The following is a 15,945-nucleotide window of genomic DNA, read 5'->3' on the forward strand; positions in this document are numbered from 1 at the left end:
GTTGTGGTTTCATTTTAAGATGCTAGCTGAGCTCACTTAACTTTCTCAGATAGAACCAGTTGAGCACACTGTCTTGGAAAGGCAACAGCACCGTGAGTTCTGTTTAATCCTTTATCTAGGCACATGGGGCATTTTAGTACTGCACAATTACATTTTGCTGCAGAATTTACACAGAACTAGACCTAGAAGGTAGGCATTTTATGGCATTGTCACTTGAATAGTGTTAAATGTTTCCATGTTTCATCTACTTGCCATGCATGATGGCCAGAATCCTAATGGTTAGTTATGCCAGCATTAAGTGCAGTAGCTAAAGTTGAAGCAGTCACTTGTTAAAAAGTCACTGCTTGCATCTCTCATCATGTATCAAATCAAATGACTTGTGTATAACAAGGGATACAAGCAGCTACTTGTGAACTATGGGCAGTTGGCCACTGCAGTCATGCTGTTAGCATAACTAATTAATAGGATTCTGGCATCTGTGTGTGGCATATATTTATGTGGAGAGAGAGAGAGAGAGAGAAATAGGGGGAGGCAAAAAAAGAGAGTTTGGACAAAAATAATCTCCATGTTGCCATTGGGAAGCTCTTTGGTCCCAGCCAGTGTAACTCAACAGGGCAAAAAAGCCCCCTTGTCATTTGTGGAGGAACCATAATCCTAGGAACCAGAAATGCTGCTTACAGTTTTTTTTAGTAGGCTCTCCCCATAGTTGAATGGAAAGTTGACTGGAATTCTCAGTGGGTTCAGGAAATGCAGGATCTGTTATCTCTAACAGTAATCCCATTTCTAACTCTAAATCTTCTGTTGACCCTTACTACTTTAGAATTGAAGGGGAAGGGATCACAAAATATTCCAGAAGTCACTCTGTGTAGATTTTTTTTTTAAAAAAAAGTATCTTCCCATATGTGCTTTAGAAAACAGCAATAAATAGTTTTGTGGCACCTTAATATCGCACCAGCATTCAGGGAATGGAGTCCATTTCACCAGATGCATTGATGTGCCGGAAGGAAAACAAAAATATGTGAGCAATGAGGTTGCCATCAGCTTTGGGTTGGGCATCAGCTCAAATGAAGTATTACCTCAGGCAGCAGTGTATTTGGAGCAGTGCAGAGCTTGGTCCTCAGCTGCCCATGTCCATCTCTTGTCCCTGCTGACCATAGCTGCTATGCAGGAACACTTATAGGTGTGGGAGAGTGAGGAAGAATAGAATGATGGTGGTGAAGATGGCAGCAGAGAGGGAGGGTGATCTGGAATAGCTCCTGCCTGCCTGGTGCCTTTGGAACATGGCTATTATGCAGCCCTCTTTTTGCCTAAGGCCTCAGTTGGGAAGTCAAGGAATTGTGAACCATCCCTCCCACAATGTTTTGGTCCTGAAGATCCAGGCTTTAGGCAAACAGTAGGCTGCATAATTGCTATGCTTCAAAGGCAACAGCCAGCCAGCAGCTGTTCCAAACAACGTCTTACTGCCATTGCCTTTACATGTATGCTCTTCTTCCTTTCCTCCCTGTCCCTGTAAGATTTCTTGCACTGCATTGGCAGAGGGAGGTCCTCAAAAGGGAGGGCAAGAAGTGGTGCCTCTCTTCCTGCCTCATGTGATTAACAGCTGATTAACACTGCTCCTCACAGCCAGCTTGGCTGTGAGTGAGTCAGGGGGTTAAATGCAGTGTTTTATTGACAACACTAAAGGAAGTTTCTTTTCTCTTCTCCCCTGTAGTCATTGTGCCTTCTCAAAGCCAGCTCCAGATAGTTCCCTATCTGGAAGATGCTATATAGGGGTGCCATGGAAAGAGCATATTTCTCTCTTTTCTTGCTGCTGGATCCTCTTGTTCAGTAGAGGCCCATTGCTGGATCCTGCCCAAGACCTCCTTTTGTCACTCATTATCTTCCTTCCCAAGATAAAGGGGTGGGTGTTTTTCACTGTGCATGGATGTGTGTGAATGACCAGAGGAGCCGCTTGAACCTGTGACAGTGCCAACTCTACACTTGACATGATGTTATTTGCATGAATGCCATTCTCCACCCCCACCTTCCTTCAAATGTAAGTTGCAGTTACAGGGAAGCCTAAGCAGAAGCAAGAATATGGTAGGTTGGGAGAGAGAAGTTTAATTCTTTTCCTCCCAGCCTGGTGAAAAATCACCCTTGCTCACAAAATGGCAAATTCTAGGCAGGAAATGAAGTTTATGAAAACTTTCAGAAGCATAATTTAAAGTTTTCACACATAGCAGTGGAATTAATAAGGGCCCTTTCAATTTAACATGCATTTCTACCCTTTGAAGAGTTATTTTCAGAGTTTGTCTTAAAAACCGATTACTTTAAATATATTTTAACTTGCCATTAAATGGCATCAGCAAGATGCAAAGCGATGCAGAAGGAATAATTTTGCATAGGTTGAAATCACAATTTTTTCAAATTCTGTTTCTGTAAGGCATGGAAGCAGTAAGTAAACCAGATTCATATTCTCTAGCTATATGCAGTTTTGTGTATAAGAAGCCCAATTCTTGCTTATAGATAGAGATGATCCTATGAGGTATGTTTGTAGCTTGCTATTTTAACACATCATTGTGTTCTCTCAACTTGTGTTTTGTAATTGTTTGGTATCTATGGTAAAATTAGTGTTTCAATATACAGTAGTTCATTTGGGCATATTTTGATAGTGGTTTTGTCACTCTCTATTTTGACAGTCTTTACAGTGTTGATTTCTTTTCTTAATTTTTAAAATTGCTGTTGTTTTTGATCTCTAGAGCAAATTCTATCAGTAGTGCCCAGGTTTGGTGTGAAATTTCTGGCTTGGCCACTTAAGCAGCAAACATCTAGCTTTGACAAGGGCAACATTTGTATTAAGAAAAACATATGGTGATTTGATTTACAACCTCATGGCAAGTGACAATTATAATATCAGCTAATCACATTTAATAAGCACCCATTCCCTGCAGTCACCTATCCTTGAATGTCTGCAGAATGGGTTTAGCTTGAGAAGTCATAAATTAGTCACTAACAGGAATATATTTTGCAATGATGTAGGAAGTGAAAGAAGGAAATGGTTCGCCTTCTTTTTCGCCTTTTCTGTGCAGTTTGAAACCATGTGTTGGACAAATGCCTGCGTTGGGCTTTAACAGTCAAACAGCTGGCGGCTGGTTTTAGCATGTCAAATCAGGTCGCTGTGCCTGACTCTTTTATTGAAGGAGCCGTGTAAAGGGGCATTTTCTCACCCAGCTAAAAAGGTGTATTTTATATTTTAGGAATGTATGGAGAATACAGTCTCTTGATATGGCCCAAGCTATTTTCTTCATATCAAGCTTACTATGCATGTACAGCACAATGAAGCAGAACTTTCAGTTCTTTTCAGTTTCATTAAATAGCTTATTGCTAATTATCATGGCAGGCAACTTGTGGGTCATGGGTTGTATATGGCCTTCCTCCCAATTTTTGTGGCCAAGGTTGTGGTCAGAGGCCTGGAACTCCCAGGATTCTGGATTCAGATTAAATTTAGACCATATATTTTAACTTTCCTGAGGAAAGAACCCTACTGGATTAGACCAGCACCCTACCTATTCCACTCTTCTGTGCCCACAGTGGCCATAGATGCCCGTGAGAAGCTGACAAGCAGTTCCTTTCCTTCCTCTGTTTCCTGGGAGCTGAAAAATATTGAAAACAAAATGCTTCTGATATTTCAGATGATACATAGTCCTCATGACTAGTAACTATTGATAGCCTAAAAATCCATGAATTTTTATACAGTATTCCGCTATCGATGCCATACATGTCGTTGTCTCCTTTTCCACTATTTAGCTCCACAGATTGACTTTAAGGAAGTGGCATCCCTTGGTGGTTGGTCCTTAGGACAGATGGGTCACTATCCTATCCTGAGTGGTACACCCGTTATTGGTAGAATGAGATGACCATTTGACCTGCTCCCCTCAATAGATGACAAGGTGGCCAAGTGGCTAAACTGCCTTATGAGGTGGCAGTGGGTCTTAGAGTCAACAAGGCGACCAAAGGAAGGGCAATGAACTTTTTGTCAGGGTGCATCAGGTAGCTGAGTATCTTCTGATAATGCCCAGGTAGTGCAGTGGCCGTTTCATGCTAAGTAGCTGGCTTCAATACAGCAGCTGCACAGTATGAACTTCAAATGGTGGCTGCCCATGTGGCAACCCCCCAAAATGGAACATGAACCACCCAACACTGCTTATTAGCCCCCTCTTCAAATCATGCCCCATTCCTTCCCCAAGAGACAATACAATGCAATACAATACAATACAAAAATAAATAAAAGTTAGGAAACAGCCACGAGCCTTCCAAGTAATTTCAGAACTTTTCGTTAATGGCCAGGTTCTCTGCTGCCTGTTCCCACATCACTGGATGTGGCAGCTCTTCAGCTGCCTCAACCACTTTTGTTGTGAAGCTGCTGCCATCTGGGCTCCACTGCCAACTTGGCTCCTCCTCCTCCTTCATTGCTGCTACCAAGCATAGAATATTTCAGTCTGAATTGAACATTGCTTCTTTATGGTCTGCCAAGCTGGTTAAACATCCCTGTCTCTGATTGGCTGCTTCTCAACCAGCTAACCTGATTGGTCCAGCTAGATCTTGCAGCCCAGTGAAGCTGAGCTGATGTGAGGCTCCCAGATCATCTGGAAACATGGTGGTAGCTGTTTTCTCATGACCAGGCCTCCTCAGACTCCAAGCCAGAGCCCAAGTTAAGAATTGGAACAGGCAGTCCTGCTTCCTGAACAGAGAAGCTTTGATGGCCAAGTTGGATGGTGTCCTCATAAACTTTCTTTGGCAAAATGTTAGAAAAATCTCCTGACCCTCAGTGTCGGCAGTGATGATCACCCTTACTGCCAGTGAGCAGTACCCTTCTTTCCCTAAGACTGTTTCACTATTCAAGACATGCACATAAATGGGAATTGGCCACTTCCTGTTTGGCTCTTCTGCATGTATAATCTGAGGATGGTATCTTGGAAGGGAAGTAAAAAGAATGCATGTTTTCCTTTTGTTGCATCCTGCAGAGTGTGTGGAGTGTGTGTGCTGTTTTCATTCAGCATTTACAGATCTGTGCATTGAGTTGTGCTGCAGATTTCTCCTAAGATTTGAGACAAGAAGAGCACATCCCTCCTCTCCCCTTACTCTGGATTTGGAAGCTGCTTTGGGGGGGGGGGGGAAGGGCAGCTAGCTGACTTATGGCAACCCTTTCCAGGGGTCCTAGGTAGGGAGTACGCAGAAGAGGTTTACTATTCCCTTCTTCCGGTGGAGATGCTAGGTCATGTGCTGTCATGTTGGACCTTGCTTATAGCAACCCTAATAGGGCTTTCAATGTAAGTGACATATTCCAGGAGTGGTTTTACCAGTCCCCTAGTATATTTTTCCACTGATGTTTTTCAGCACACAGAGAGGATATCTACAGTATTAGGAGCACACTGTTATTATAATGAAGATGGAATAAGGGGAGGAAGATTTAGAAAAGTAAAACATTGAGGATGGTGAGCTAGGGTAGGATCCAGGGGTACCATGCCTCCATTGTGGTGGCTGGGGCAGGATCTAGGAATAGTGGAGTGGCTAGGGCTCATCCTAAGGGTAGAAAGCAGCAAGGGGCAGTGAAAGCTTCTCTGTTTGGGCATCCCCCTAATTCTTTTTAGTGGGGACTGCAGTTCAAGAAAGTTTGATTTCTAAATGTAGTCACCAAGCCCTATGATGAATTCTGCCTGTCCTATCCAGATAAGCCTTGGACTTTTAAATCTTTACCCAGAAAGAGGAAAAAAAGAGACTTGGGCAGAATCCAGCTGGGCAGCAGGAATGTATGAAAGAACTTCCAAATGCCTGAGTCTTAATGTTAGCAGACATGCCCACCATTTGGCAAAACAAGATACAGACACGAGCAAAGTGGTTCCTGGAAAGCCTAGGCCATGTTGCTGTGTAAAAAATTTAAGTTCTCATATCCTCCTGAGTTAACATATGTTCTTATTCTTATTAATGAACTTCACTCATTGCTTGAATCTGCAAGTGCAAAATGTAAGGAGATTCCATTAATTAGGAATAAGTGGATAGATTGCTTCCTGCATTGCCCTCATTTTGCATTTAAACAAACTGTGCTCATTTTGAAAAAGCTAATGGATGTTTTGTTACATTCTTATTGTCTGTAAAGATTGGTAATTCTGTCAAGCTTGACACCTCTCAGATTCTTATTCTCCCACAGTTGAGTTTAGTGTGGGTGTGATCCCAGGGCATATATTTATTTATTTTATTGCATTTTGCTCCACCCATCTAGTCAATCAACTACTCTGGGCGGCTTCCAACATATATAATAACAATTTAAAATATAACAAGATTTTAAACATCAATAAACAAGCTGTTCAAGATGGAAAAATAAGGAAAAAAGAGGAAGAAAAAAATCAAGTGTTGACTGGAGGGACCACTTGTGTTCACACTTTGGACCACTTGTGGTGTAGTCCAGTGTGAGCTATTTCTCAGCGATCATACAATGTATGGGTAACAGTGCCTCAGCCAGGAGACGAGAGAGTAGCGCAAAACCTACATGCATTTTATTTATTTATTTATTTGATTGTTATCCCGCCCCTCTAGACCATGTACGGATTTTAAAAAATATGTATGCATTTCTATCTCCATTTTTAAAAATTGTACATTTTTATGCATATCTGGAATACGAATGTTTCCTAATAATGTTTCCATTGACTATAGATTTTTATAAAACATATACATTTTGTATGCAGTGTTTCAAATATATACATTTTTGAAAATTGCATTGCAAACTTTAAAAATCTATAGATTTTGCATGATTTGCAATCTATTTCATTTTTAAGGTTGTGAAGTATGAATCAGGAAACCAACTTAAGTGTATCTCCATCTGCATTATGCATAATGACATTTATTGCATATGATAACAGACTTGTTGCATATGATGGTGAAAGGTATTGAACTTCTACTGAGCTTTAGTATTAAACCAGCGGTGACAAGGAAATTGCTAATCAAATCTCCCAATGGTTCAGAGTTTAAAAAATAATTTTTAGGGGCAACAGCATATAAGTAATCAGAGCTTGTACTAAAAAAAGAGATCAAGTGATCCAGTCATGGTGAATTTTGGTCAATGCTTCTTACAACTGGGTCTTAATCTGAGCAGAATGAAATTGTACTGTTTTAAAAATGTGCCAATTCGAATCAATAATAATCAGATTTTCTGGAACTAATCTAGGTCTGAAAATGCTTTCTTATTTTAATGTAATTTGTCTGTGCTGACTTTAATTTTTTTTAATTTCTGTTTTATTTTCCGTTATTTGAAATATTAATATATTGTTCAATAACAAAGATTCTCTGCCACTGGCAACAGAATCAAGGAAGAATGCAATGGTATGTAGTAAGAAGTGAAATTAACTCTAAAACAGAATGAAAAGAGCAGCAACATAAACCCCAAATAAAACCAACAAGAGAAAATAACACAAGAGAAAAGAACATGCTGCCTGGCGGGGTCTGGGAGCTACAGTCAATAACAGTAACTGTTCCAAGCTCTGTTTAGTGTCCGTAGTAGGGGACTTGGAGTAGAGGTTTGAGTAAGTTGGAGAGCTTGAATTTCAGTAAGAAGCCAGAAAGTCATCCGGGTACAGCCGGGTGCAGGTACAGTATATTGTTACAGTCCTTAGACCAATAAAGCCAGTCAGCTCTGAATCATGATAATAAACAGTGAAGAATATCCAAGCTGTTGCAGATCAAAACAGGAGCCTACATCAAGCAGAGCTGGGTTCAAAGCTAGGTCCAAGTACAGCTCATTATACTGTCCCATCATATAGAACAAAGCCAGACACTTTCAGGAGAATGGGCAACAGCAAAAGGGGACTGAAAATAAAACAGGCAACATTATAATGCCATTGTACAAAATGCTGGTAAGGCCGCACCTGAAGTGTTGCATACAGTTCTAGTCACTGCACCTCAAAAAAGACATTGTGGAACTGGAAAAGGTGCAGATAAGAGTGACTGATATGATGAATGGGCTGGGGCACCTCCCTTATGAAGAATGGCTAGTGTTTGGGGTTCTTTAGAGAAAAGGTGTCTGGGGGGACATGATTGAGATGTATAAAATTATGCAGGGAATGGATCAGGTGGATAGAAGGAAGCTCTTTTCCCTCTCCCGCAATACCAGAACCAAGGGACATCCACTCAAATTGAGTGCTTTAAAAAAATTTTTTTTTCTGTACCAGAAAATATCTACTAATTTTCATATGTGGTGGGAATGGGAGAATATATTGAAATTTTGGCAATTGGTTTTTAAGGAAATGAATGAAATACACTAGTTAAACTTAGATATATGTTGCAGAATAGAGCTTTTATCAATATTTGACAACTAAGGTATTTGTTTCCAATTTGTTAACACCAGTGAGACTGATAGTTGGTAGGAATTGGAAAATAGATTATAATTTCTAGTTAAGTGATTGATATAGGAAAGTTTGAGACATAGCTGTCAATGATAACATGTATAAAAGTTCAGAGGGGGTAACTGGCAGAGATGTTTCTGTAGATGGGAGCATTTGTGGATTTTGTATTAATAAAGGGGGAGGGGCAAATTCCAATGTTAGAGTCAATACAATTCTGGAGTGGTGATGGAACTGCACATGCGTAAATAGTATCGTTGGTTAAGAGGGATGTTGGCAAGTCTTTGGGTCCACATCCCGGTCCTTGGTACCAAGTCCCAAATTTGTATCCGTGTCTTTGGGTCCCAGTCCCAAGTCCCAAGCCTCAAGTCCCAGTCCTTATTAACAACAATTTGTTTTCCCAGAAAAAAAAGGGAGGAGTGGGGCCCGTGTGGGGTGTGTGGGCATATCTGAGGCTTCTGCAACACCATTTCCCATCTGCCCTTCTCCTGAACACCATAAATTTGGTTTGGAAAACATACTATTATCAAAATCCAAACCATTTCTTGACACAATGCTGTGCACTTACTCAAATATATCAAAGTTGCATGTCAGATAAAATAGTAATCTTCCCAGTAAGCTGCCTTAGCTAGCCTGCTTAGACAGAGAACAACTTGCTGTTGAAGCATGAGCCAAGATCCACCAGCCGACTCACTCCAGTTGATGACAAAAGTGTGGGAAAAATGCTTAGCAGTCCTATATATTCCTTCTCTCTGGCTCCCTTTCCTTGCCCAGCCCACCCTTGTGCTCAGAGTTGTGGCCAATAGGAAAAAAACACTGAGCCTGCCTCACTTTCTCTCACCCCTGTGCCCCCACACTTTTGAAAACCCTCCCTCCCTGTCACTACTTCCTCCTCTGCCATTTGCCACTGCTTGCCTGCCTCTCCTCTGTCTTCTGGTGAGTGTCTCAAAGCTTCTTCTGGGTTTAAGGTGTCCTTCATTAAAAGAATAGGGATTTGAAAATGCGACTTGGATAAATGGGTCCAAGTCACAATTTCAGTTCGAGTCATTAAAAAAAACCACACAGCCCGTTTAATTCTGACTCAACAGCAAGTCACAAGTCTCCATCACTGATGGCTACTCCCAGATAGTTTGGTTGTTGGGGGGGGGGGGGGAAGCACTGCGTATTTAGATATTCATTATTTTTTTTCTTTTTCTGTTTGGTTTTACTTTTTGTATAAATAAATATTCTTCATAAAACAACAGAAAATTTAAAGTTGGTTCCAACAGCACTTAAAAGCAACAGGCTAATTTATTACTTTTTAAAAAACAACATTCTGAAGACTTCTGTTCCCTGCTTGATTTTTTTAAAGTAAAAGTTCAAAAAAAGAAAGAAAAGGACAAATCATTTGAGAAGACCATGCAAAAACCCCACACCCGAGATCAACATTACCTCTGATTTTCCACCAGGGCTAGGTGGGATCCCACACATGTGTGCGGGGTTCTGGCTGTTACTGGAACCAATGGGTGGCAACACTGGCTGTGGATGCATGGCACTGGTGCAGTGCTGCACGCCTGCACATCTACACAGCTTAGAGGGAACATTGCCCAGATATATAATGCTATCTCTAACCCAAGGGGGGGGGAGAGAAATGGAAAATAAAAGAAGAGAGAGGGGGAAAAAGAAAAAAGGGGAAGGAGAAGGAGAAGGAAAAATAGTTATACATAAACTTATATAAAAGAGAAGCCTTATCTAAAAATGTATACATGCATCATTGTTTTCTATAAGCCATATGTTCATATGTTAACAATATTATTAGGTTCTGTATCAGAGCAGAATTATTGAGAATGGATATTTGTCTTTCCAGTGTTAAATATAAGTCTCTTAGCAAGAGCACATTAAGTCTGTTTACACTGTCTAGTGGTTAATCTCCAAGAAACAGGTAAATAATTTAAACATCAACAAAGATCAGAGAATGATCCAGAACCAAATGAAAATGGGCAATAACATCTCCCCAAAACTAACCTGTAACAGGACATGCATATGCCTCAGAGAAGCAGCAGGAGAATTACAATGCCAGTGCTTAGATGAACTGCTCAAACCCTTCTTCTTAAGGTGTTATGCTGTACAATATATTCTAAATATGATCTTTTGCTGGGTATGTCATAGCTTAAGATCCGTAGAAACTTCAAGTATACTATTTAATGTCTCCTTCCATTGATTGGACCATATAGGGCAGCCCAGTTCCTTATACCTTCCTTAGAACCTGTGTGCCATGTTTATTAGATGACAACAAATGTTTATAAACAGATGTTGTAGCCTTTTTTGAGGGGAGATTGATTCCATTAACAATTCCAAAAATATAGCAGATTCTGATGAATTCAACGCTGCTGGACTATATTTAGATGTCAAGAAGTTTCGCAGTTGTAAAAATTGCCATTCGGTTGAGAGTAGCAAGTTGTACCACGCCTTCAAAACACAAAATGGAAAAAGATTCATCATGTCAATTCATAGATCTAAGGTAAAAGGTTTTTTTTTTGGCCAGACCTTCTCTGCAAATGATTTCTTCTCACTTATTAAATCTGGATTGTTCCATAATGCTAATTTAGTATGTAAAGAAGGGGTTAAATTGCAACTGTAATGAAAATATACATCTATATCTCTTGCTGATAGAATTGTCAGAGGAGCAGAATTTTTTTAACTTTTGTGGATCTCAGCACTAGCCATTTCAAGAGAGGCACCAGACAAGAGGCTTCCAAACAGGCCGCAAATGGATAATTATTCTGAGAAACACAGTTCCAATAATTAATGTTAGTTAATAAATGGGTCTGCTGATATAAACTAACATAGGGGAAACAAAATCCATCTTCACTTTGTGCAAGTTATGTCTTCTTCAAATAAATTTGAGGCTTTTTGGAACCCTACATAAATTTCCAATACAAAATATTAATTTTATGAAAATACCTGTTTGTTTTTTTAAAATATATATTGATTATGCAGTGGGTAGCAGATACTGTATATTGTCAATAGGTTCTGTGTCTCTAAAATAAATGAACGAGTGAATGAATGAATGAATGGAGCAAGGCATGGATGAATAGAGCAGTATAGCCCCTATTCACATTTTGACATCAACAAAGTAAGTTCTGTCTCCTGCGGTAAGTCATAATTACGTAAGAAGATGATGTAGCTGCTTCTTTCCTTGCGGCATTAACTAAGCAAAGATGGTAAATAACTGTATTTCTGTTATTTACTCAGGTCAGATGGTAAGCCACCTCAAAGCTAAAGTGACACTAGATTAGCTCTGAGTCTCAGATCTCTCGGATAGCAAATTCCCTTCCCTTGCTTCCTTTTCCATCCATTCGTTTTGTATGTAAAGCCTTATACTATAAGGATTGGAAAACCTGTGTCCTTCCAGATGTTGTTGGAGTACAACTTCCATTTTCCTTGACTATTGGCAGAGCTTGGAAGATAAAAGATCTTTTTGGGGAGCCTTCTGCCAGGTAGACTGGGAAGCAAATTATGTAAACCTGCAAATTAATCCAGAGTAGCTGGTGGTCATGTATGTGCTCCTGCATAGATGACTGGCCACAGATGTCAGTCATAAATTTGTTTCATTGTAGTCTGTTATGTTTGTACATTGCAAGGAGGATAGAGATTTCGTGTATGACATTAATTTGAATGTCTTTTGATTTCCAGAGATGAATATGTGTTAATCAAATTCTTGTTTCCTTCTCATAGGTTAAGATCCTTGGTAAAGCAACTTGAGAGAGGAGATGCATCCGTTGTTGATTTAAAAAAGAACTTGGAATATGCAGCCACTGTACTTGAATCTGTGTACATTGATGAAACCAGGTTAGAAAACTAATTCAGTATATTGATGGATTTAAAACAATTTCTATATCTCATGCTCTTCCTTGGATTTAGGTTCTGTCATTGTTGTTGTTTAGTTGTTAAGTCATGTTTGACTCTTCATGACCCCATGGACAAGAGCACGCCAGGCCCTCCTGTCTTCCACTGCCTCCTGGAATTTGGTCAAATTCATGTTGGTGGCTTGGATGACACTGTCCAGCCATCTCATCCTCTGTCGTTCCCTTCTCCTCTTGCCTTCATACTTTCCCAACATCAGGGTCTTTTCCAGGGAGTCTTCTCTTCTCATGAGATGGCCAAAGTATTGGAGCCTCAGCTTCAGGATCTGTCCTTTCAGTAACCACACAGAGTTGATTTCCTTCAGAATGGATAGGTTTGATCTCCTTGCAGTCCAGGGGACTCTCAAGAGCATAAAGATTGCTATTAACATTAGCTGAAATTTCATTTGCCTTTGCGTGGTGTAAAATTAATGCCTGTGGAAATTTGCTGGGGCATTCCATGGAGGCAATTAAGACTGCACAATTTGATTGTGCAACTAACTAGTCATTCAGTTTTCATCCTGACTATTGTATGACATGAATATGGAGGAGCTTGATGAAGAGCATTTCTGCCATGGCACAGTTTTCCACTATTGTTGCCATAGTTTTGAGTTGCACACAGAGAGCTGCCCAACAAGATTCCAGCAGTATTCCCATGACACTATGCCAAGGTCCACTTTCTTCCATGTGAGGGAGTTAATAGGCACTCCAGCTTTCCTGCTGTTCAACACTTTATATATATATATATATATATATATATATATATATATATATATATATATATATATATATTTACTTATTTACTTATTTATTTATTTACTTATTTATTTATTTACTTATTTATTTTATATCCCGCCTATCTGGTCAGTTAAGACCACTCTAGGCGGCTAACAACATAAAATAGAACAGTGAATATATATAAAACAATTTTACATAAAATTAGACATAATAAAATAGACAAATAGAAGGGAGAAAGAGGCCATCAGGGATTGATTAGAGGGAAGGCCTGCCAAAACATCCATGTTTTAAGTTGATTTTTAAAGGTACCCAGCGAGGGGGCCACACGAATCTCAGGAGGTAGGTTGTTCCAGAGGCGAGGAGCCACCGCCGAGAAGGCCCAATTTCTTGTCTTTTCCTTCCGGCCCTCCCTCGGCATTAGGCTCCTCAGCCTCACCTCCTGGCTCGCATGAGTGACACGGGTAGATCTTGGTGGGAGTAGGCGTTCCGCCAAGTATCGAGGCCCTAAACCCTTTAGGGCTTTATACGTAAGCATCAAGACTTTGAAGTCAATGCGGAACCGGATGGGCAGCCAATGCAATGTGGCCAGAGTGGGAGAAATATGTTGGTATTTTTTCACTCCACTGAGTAGTCTAGCCGCCACATTCTGCACCACCTGAACTTTCCGCAGCAGCCTCAAAGGCAGCCCCATGTAGAGCGCATTACAGTGGTCTAATCTTGAGATTACGAGCGCATGCACCAAGGTAGTGAGCGCCCCATCATCGAGATAGGACCGCAGCTGGGTTATCCGCCTAAGATGAAAAAAGGTGGTACGGACCACTGACGCCACCTGAGTTTCCATAGTGAGCGTTGGGTCCAGATGGATCCCCAAGGTGCGGACCCCATCCTTGGTGGGAAGAGTCACCCCCCCAAAAGAGAGGGAGTTTCCCAAGCCCCCAACTGTGGGGGCGCCCACCCTCAGTACCTCAATCTTTTATTCCAAAATGGATCAAAATTATAAATACTTCCCTAAAAGTTCATCTACCTGGCTATTTTTTTAGGCAGAGAGAAGATATTTATTCCAGAGTGGGGATGTAAAGTTTACTTGCTAAATCATTCTTTGTCGCTGATTTAGTCTGATCCAGGGGACAATGATGCAGAGAGTGATTTTTTATTCTCATCAAACTCTCTATAATATGCATAAATTGCCTCTGTGTAAAACTAGTGTCCTCTCCAATGCAGGAAGCATAGGATGAGGTTCTGATTATTTATATGGATGCAAAAATCTAGTCCTTAAACGTCAATGCAACAACTAGGCAATCATAGTCTGCTTAATTGTGCTATTTACATTTTTAGAGTTTAAAAAGACTTTTTGTTTTAAAATGTTACATGATTTTGCTTAATTTCTGCAAAATGTCCTTCTTGCTTTTACTCTCTTCTCTGCCAAGAGTGCAATAGAATAACTTGACCTCCCAAAGGGCAAGGAGAATAATTTTGCAGTCCTTCCTTCTCTTGCACGAGGACAAGATAAGTGAACATTACATCCTGACTTCTTGAATAGCTTGATCTAACTCGTAGTTATTCATCTGCTTCAAAGCTGTATACCCATGCTTCCTTTAGAAGATACTAAGCGACCTGCTGAGTGCTATAGACAACATGCCATACAAGTATCAGTAACATTATCTATTACACTGTTAAGCCAATTCTTTCTTTCCTTCCCCTCCCATTTAATATGTGGAAATATTTTTATCTTCTAATGGCTTATTTTCAGTCTGAGACAGGGACATCAATGGACTGGATACCAGTCATCAACTCTTAGATTGTGTTTGTACTTTGAGAGTGAGGGAGAAAATAGTGTTTAGGAAATCATCACACAGAAAATCCTATAATTCTCAAATTATGGTTTGAAAACAGGCTGGCTAAGTCAGGAATATCATAGTGGGTTCTTGCCATAATTAAGAACACTCCTAGAAGGACAGTGTCATGCCCGTGCATTTTTTCTAGCTCAGCAAAAGTGAGCCCTTTTGCACTGTGGTGCTACGGCTGTTGTGCAGTGAAATAACTGAAAGTCAACAAAGTGTGTTTTGTGAAATTATAAAAGGTAAAACACACATACAGAAGAACTGGCAGATTTAATTAGGGGTTCTGTTCGTGTGACAGTTGTAAATAATGTTGCAGGGGAAATGCCATCTCTTAGGAAACCTTTATTTACCATTACTCCCCCATCCTCCCACAGGCGTCTGTTGGATACAGAAGATGAGCTCAGTGATATCCAGTCAGATTCCGTGCCCTCAGAGGTGCGGGATTGGCTGGCCTCCACCTTCACACGGCAGATGGGGATGATGCTGAAGAGAACTGAAGAAAAACCACGGTTCAGGAGCATTGTTCATGCAGTCCAAGCTGGGATATTTGTGGAGAGGTATTGGAGGATTTAATTGCATTTTACAAAACACAGTCAAACATCACAGATTACACAACTGACAGTGAAAGAAGAATGTTTGATCTGGATGTTGTTTTAGTAATAACAACAAGAAAAATACTGAGCTGGGAAAGAAAAATTGGGAATAAATAACCTAAGCTACTGTGATCCACAGGATCAAAGCAAAAATTTACTCATGACATCATAATGCATTGTATTTCATCTGTTTTTCAGTTTATAGATTGGTTCTAGTGGATTCTTAGAGGATACCCCATAAAATAAATGGAGCATTAAAGAATAAGCTTAAGTCCCATTGATTTTAATGAGTCTACTGAAAGTATGACTAAGTCTTGCGCTAATCCATTTTCTTAAATTCACCTGAAAGAAATAAGAATTATGGCTACTAAAATACGAGTGACTAATGAAGGCTTAGTGCTCATTTTGATTACTATAGTAGTGTTCATTGTTTGAACACTAAGCAAACAAACCTAATTTCATTTACAGCAGATTTATGAAAACTGGTAGATCTTATATGCAAATGATATGCTTACCA

The 15,945-nt window shown here is 40.1% G+C and overlaps 1 protein-coding gene across 20 annotated transcripts in view; it reads left to right on the forward strand.

The window, feature by feature from the left end:
• Positions 1 to 15,945, forward strand: part of PDE1C (phosphodiesterase 1C) — a 480,765-nt gene that overhangs the window by 342,336 nt on the left and 122,484 nt on the right. For all 20 annotated transcript variants that reach the window (XR_013537380.1, XR_013537381.1, XR_013537377.1 and 17 more), the window contains 2 exons: positions 12,090 to 12,203; positions 15,210 to 15,392. Coding sequence is in view for 11 of the 20 variants with exons in the window: in XM_073003805.2 (XP_072859906.2) it covers positions 12,090 to 12,203; positions 15,210 to 15,392 (297 nt within the window). In the remaining 9 variants the exon portion in view is untranslated. The remainder of the gene's footprint in view (positions 1 to 12,089; positions 12,204 to 15,209; positions 15,393 to 15,945) is intronic.

Source organism: Pogona vitticeps, chromosome 6 (genome assembly GCF_051106095.1).
Source record: "Pogona vitticeps strain Pit_001003342236 chromosome 6, PviZW2.1, whole genome shotgun sequence".
Classification (NCBI taxonomy): Eukaryota; Metazoa; Chordata; class Lepidosauria; order Squamata; family Agamidae; genus Pogona; species Pogona vitticeps.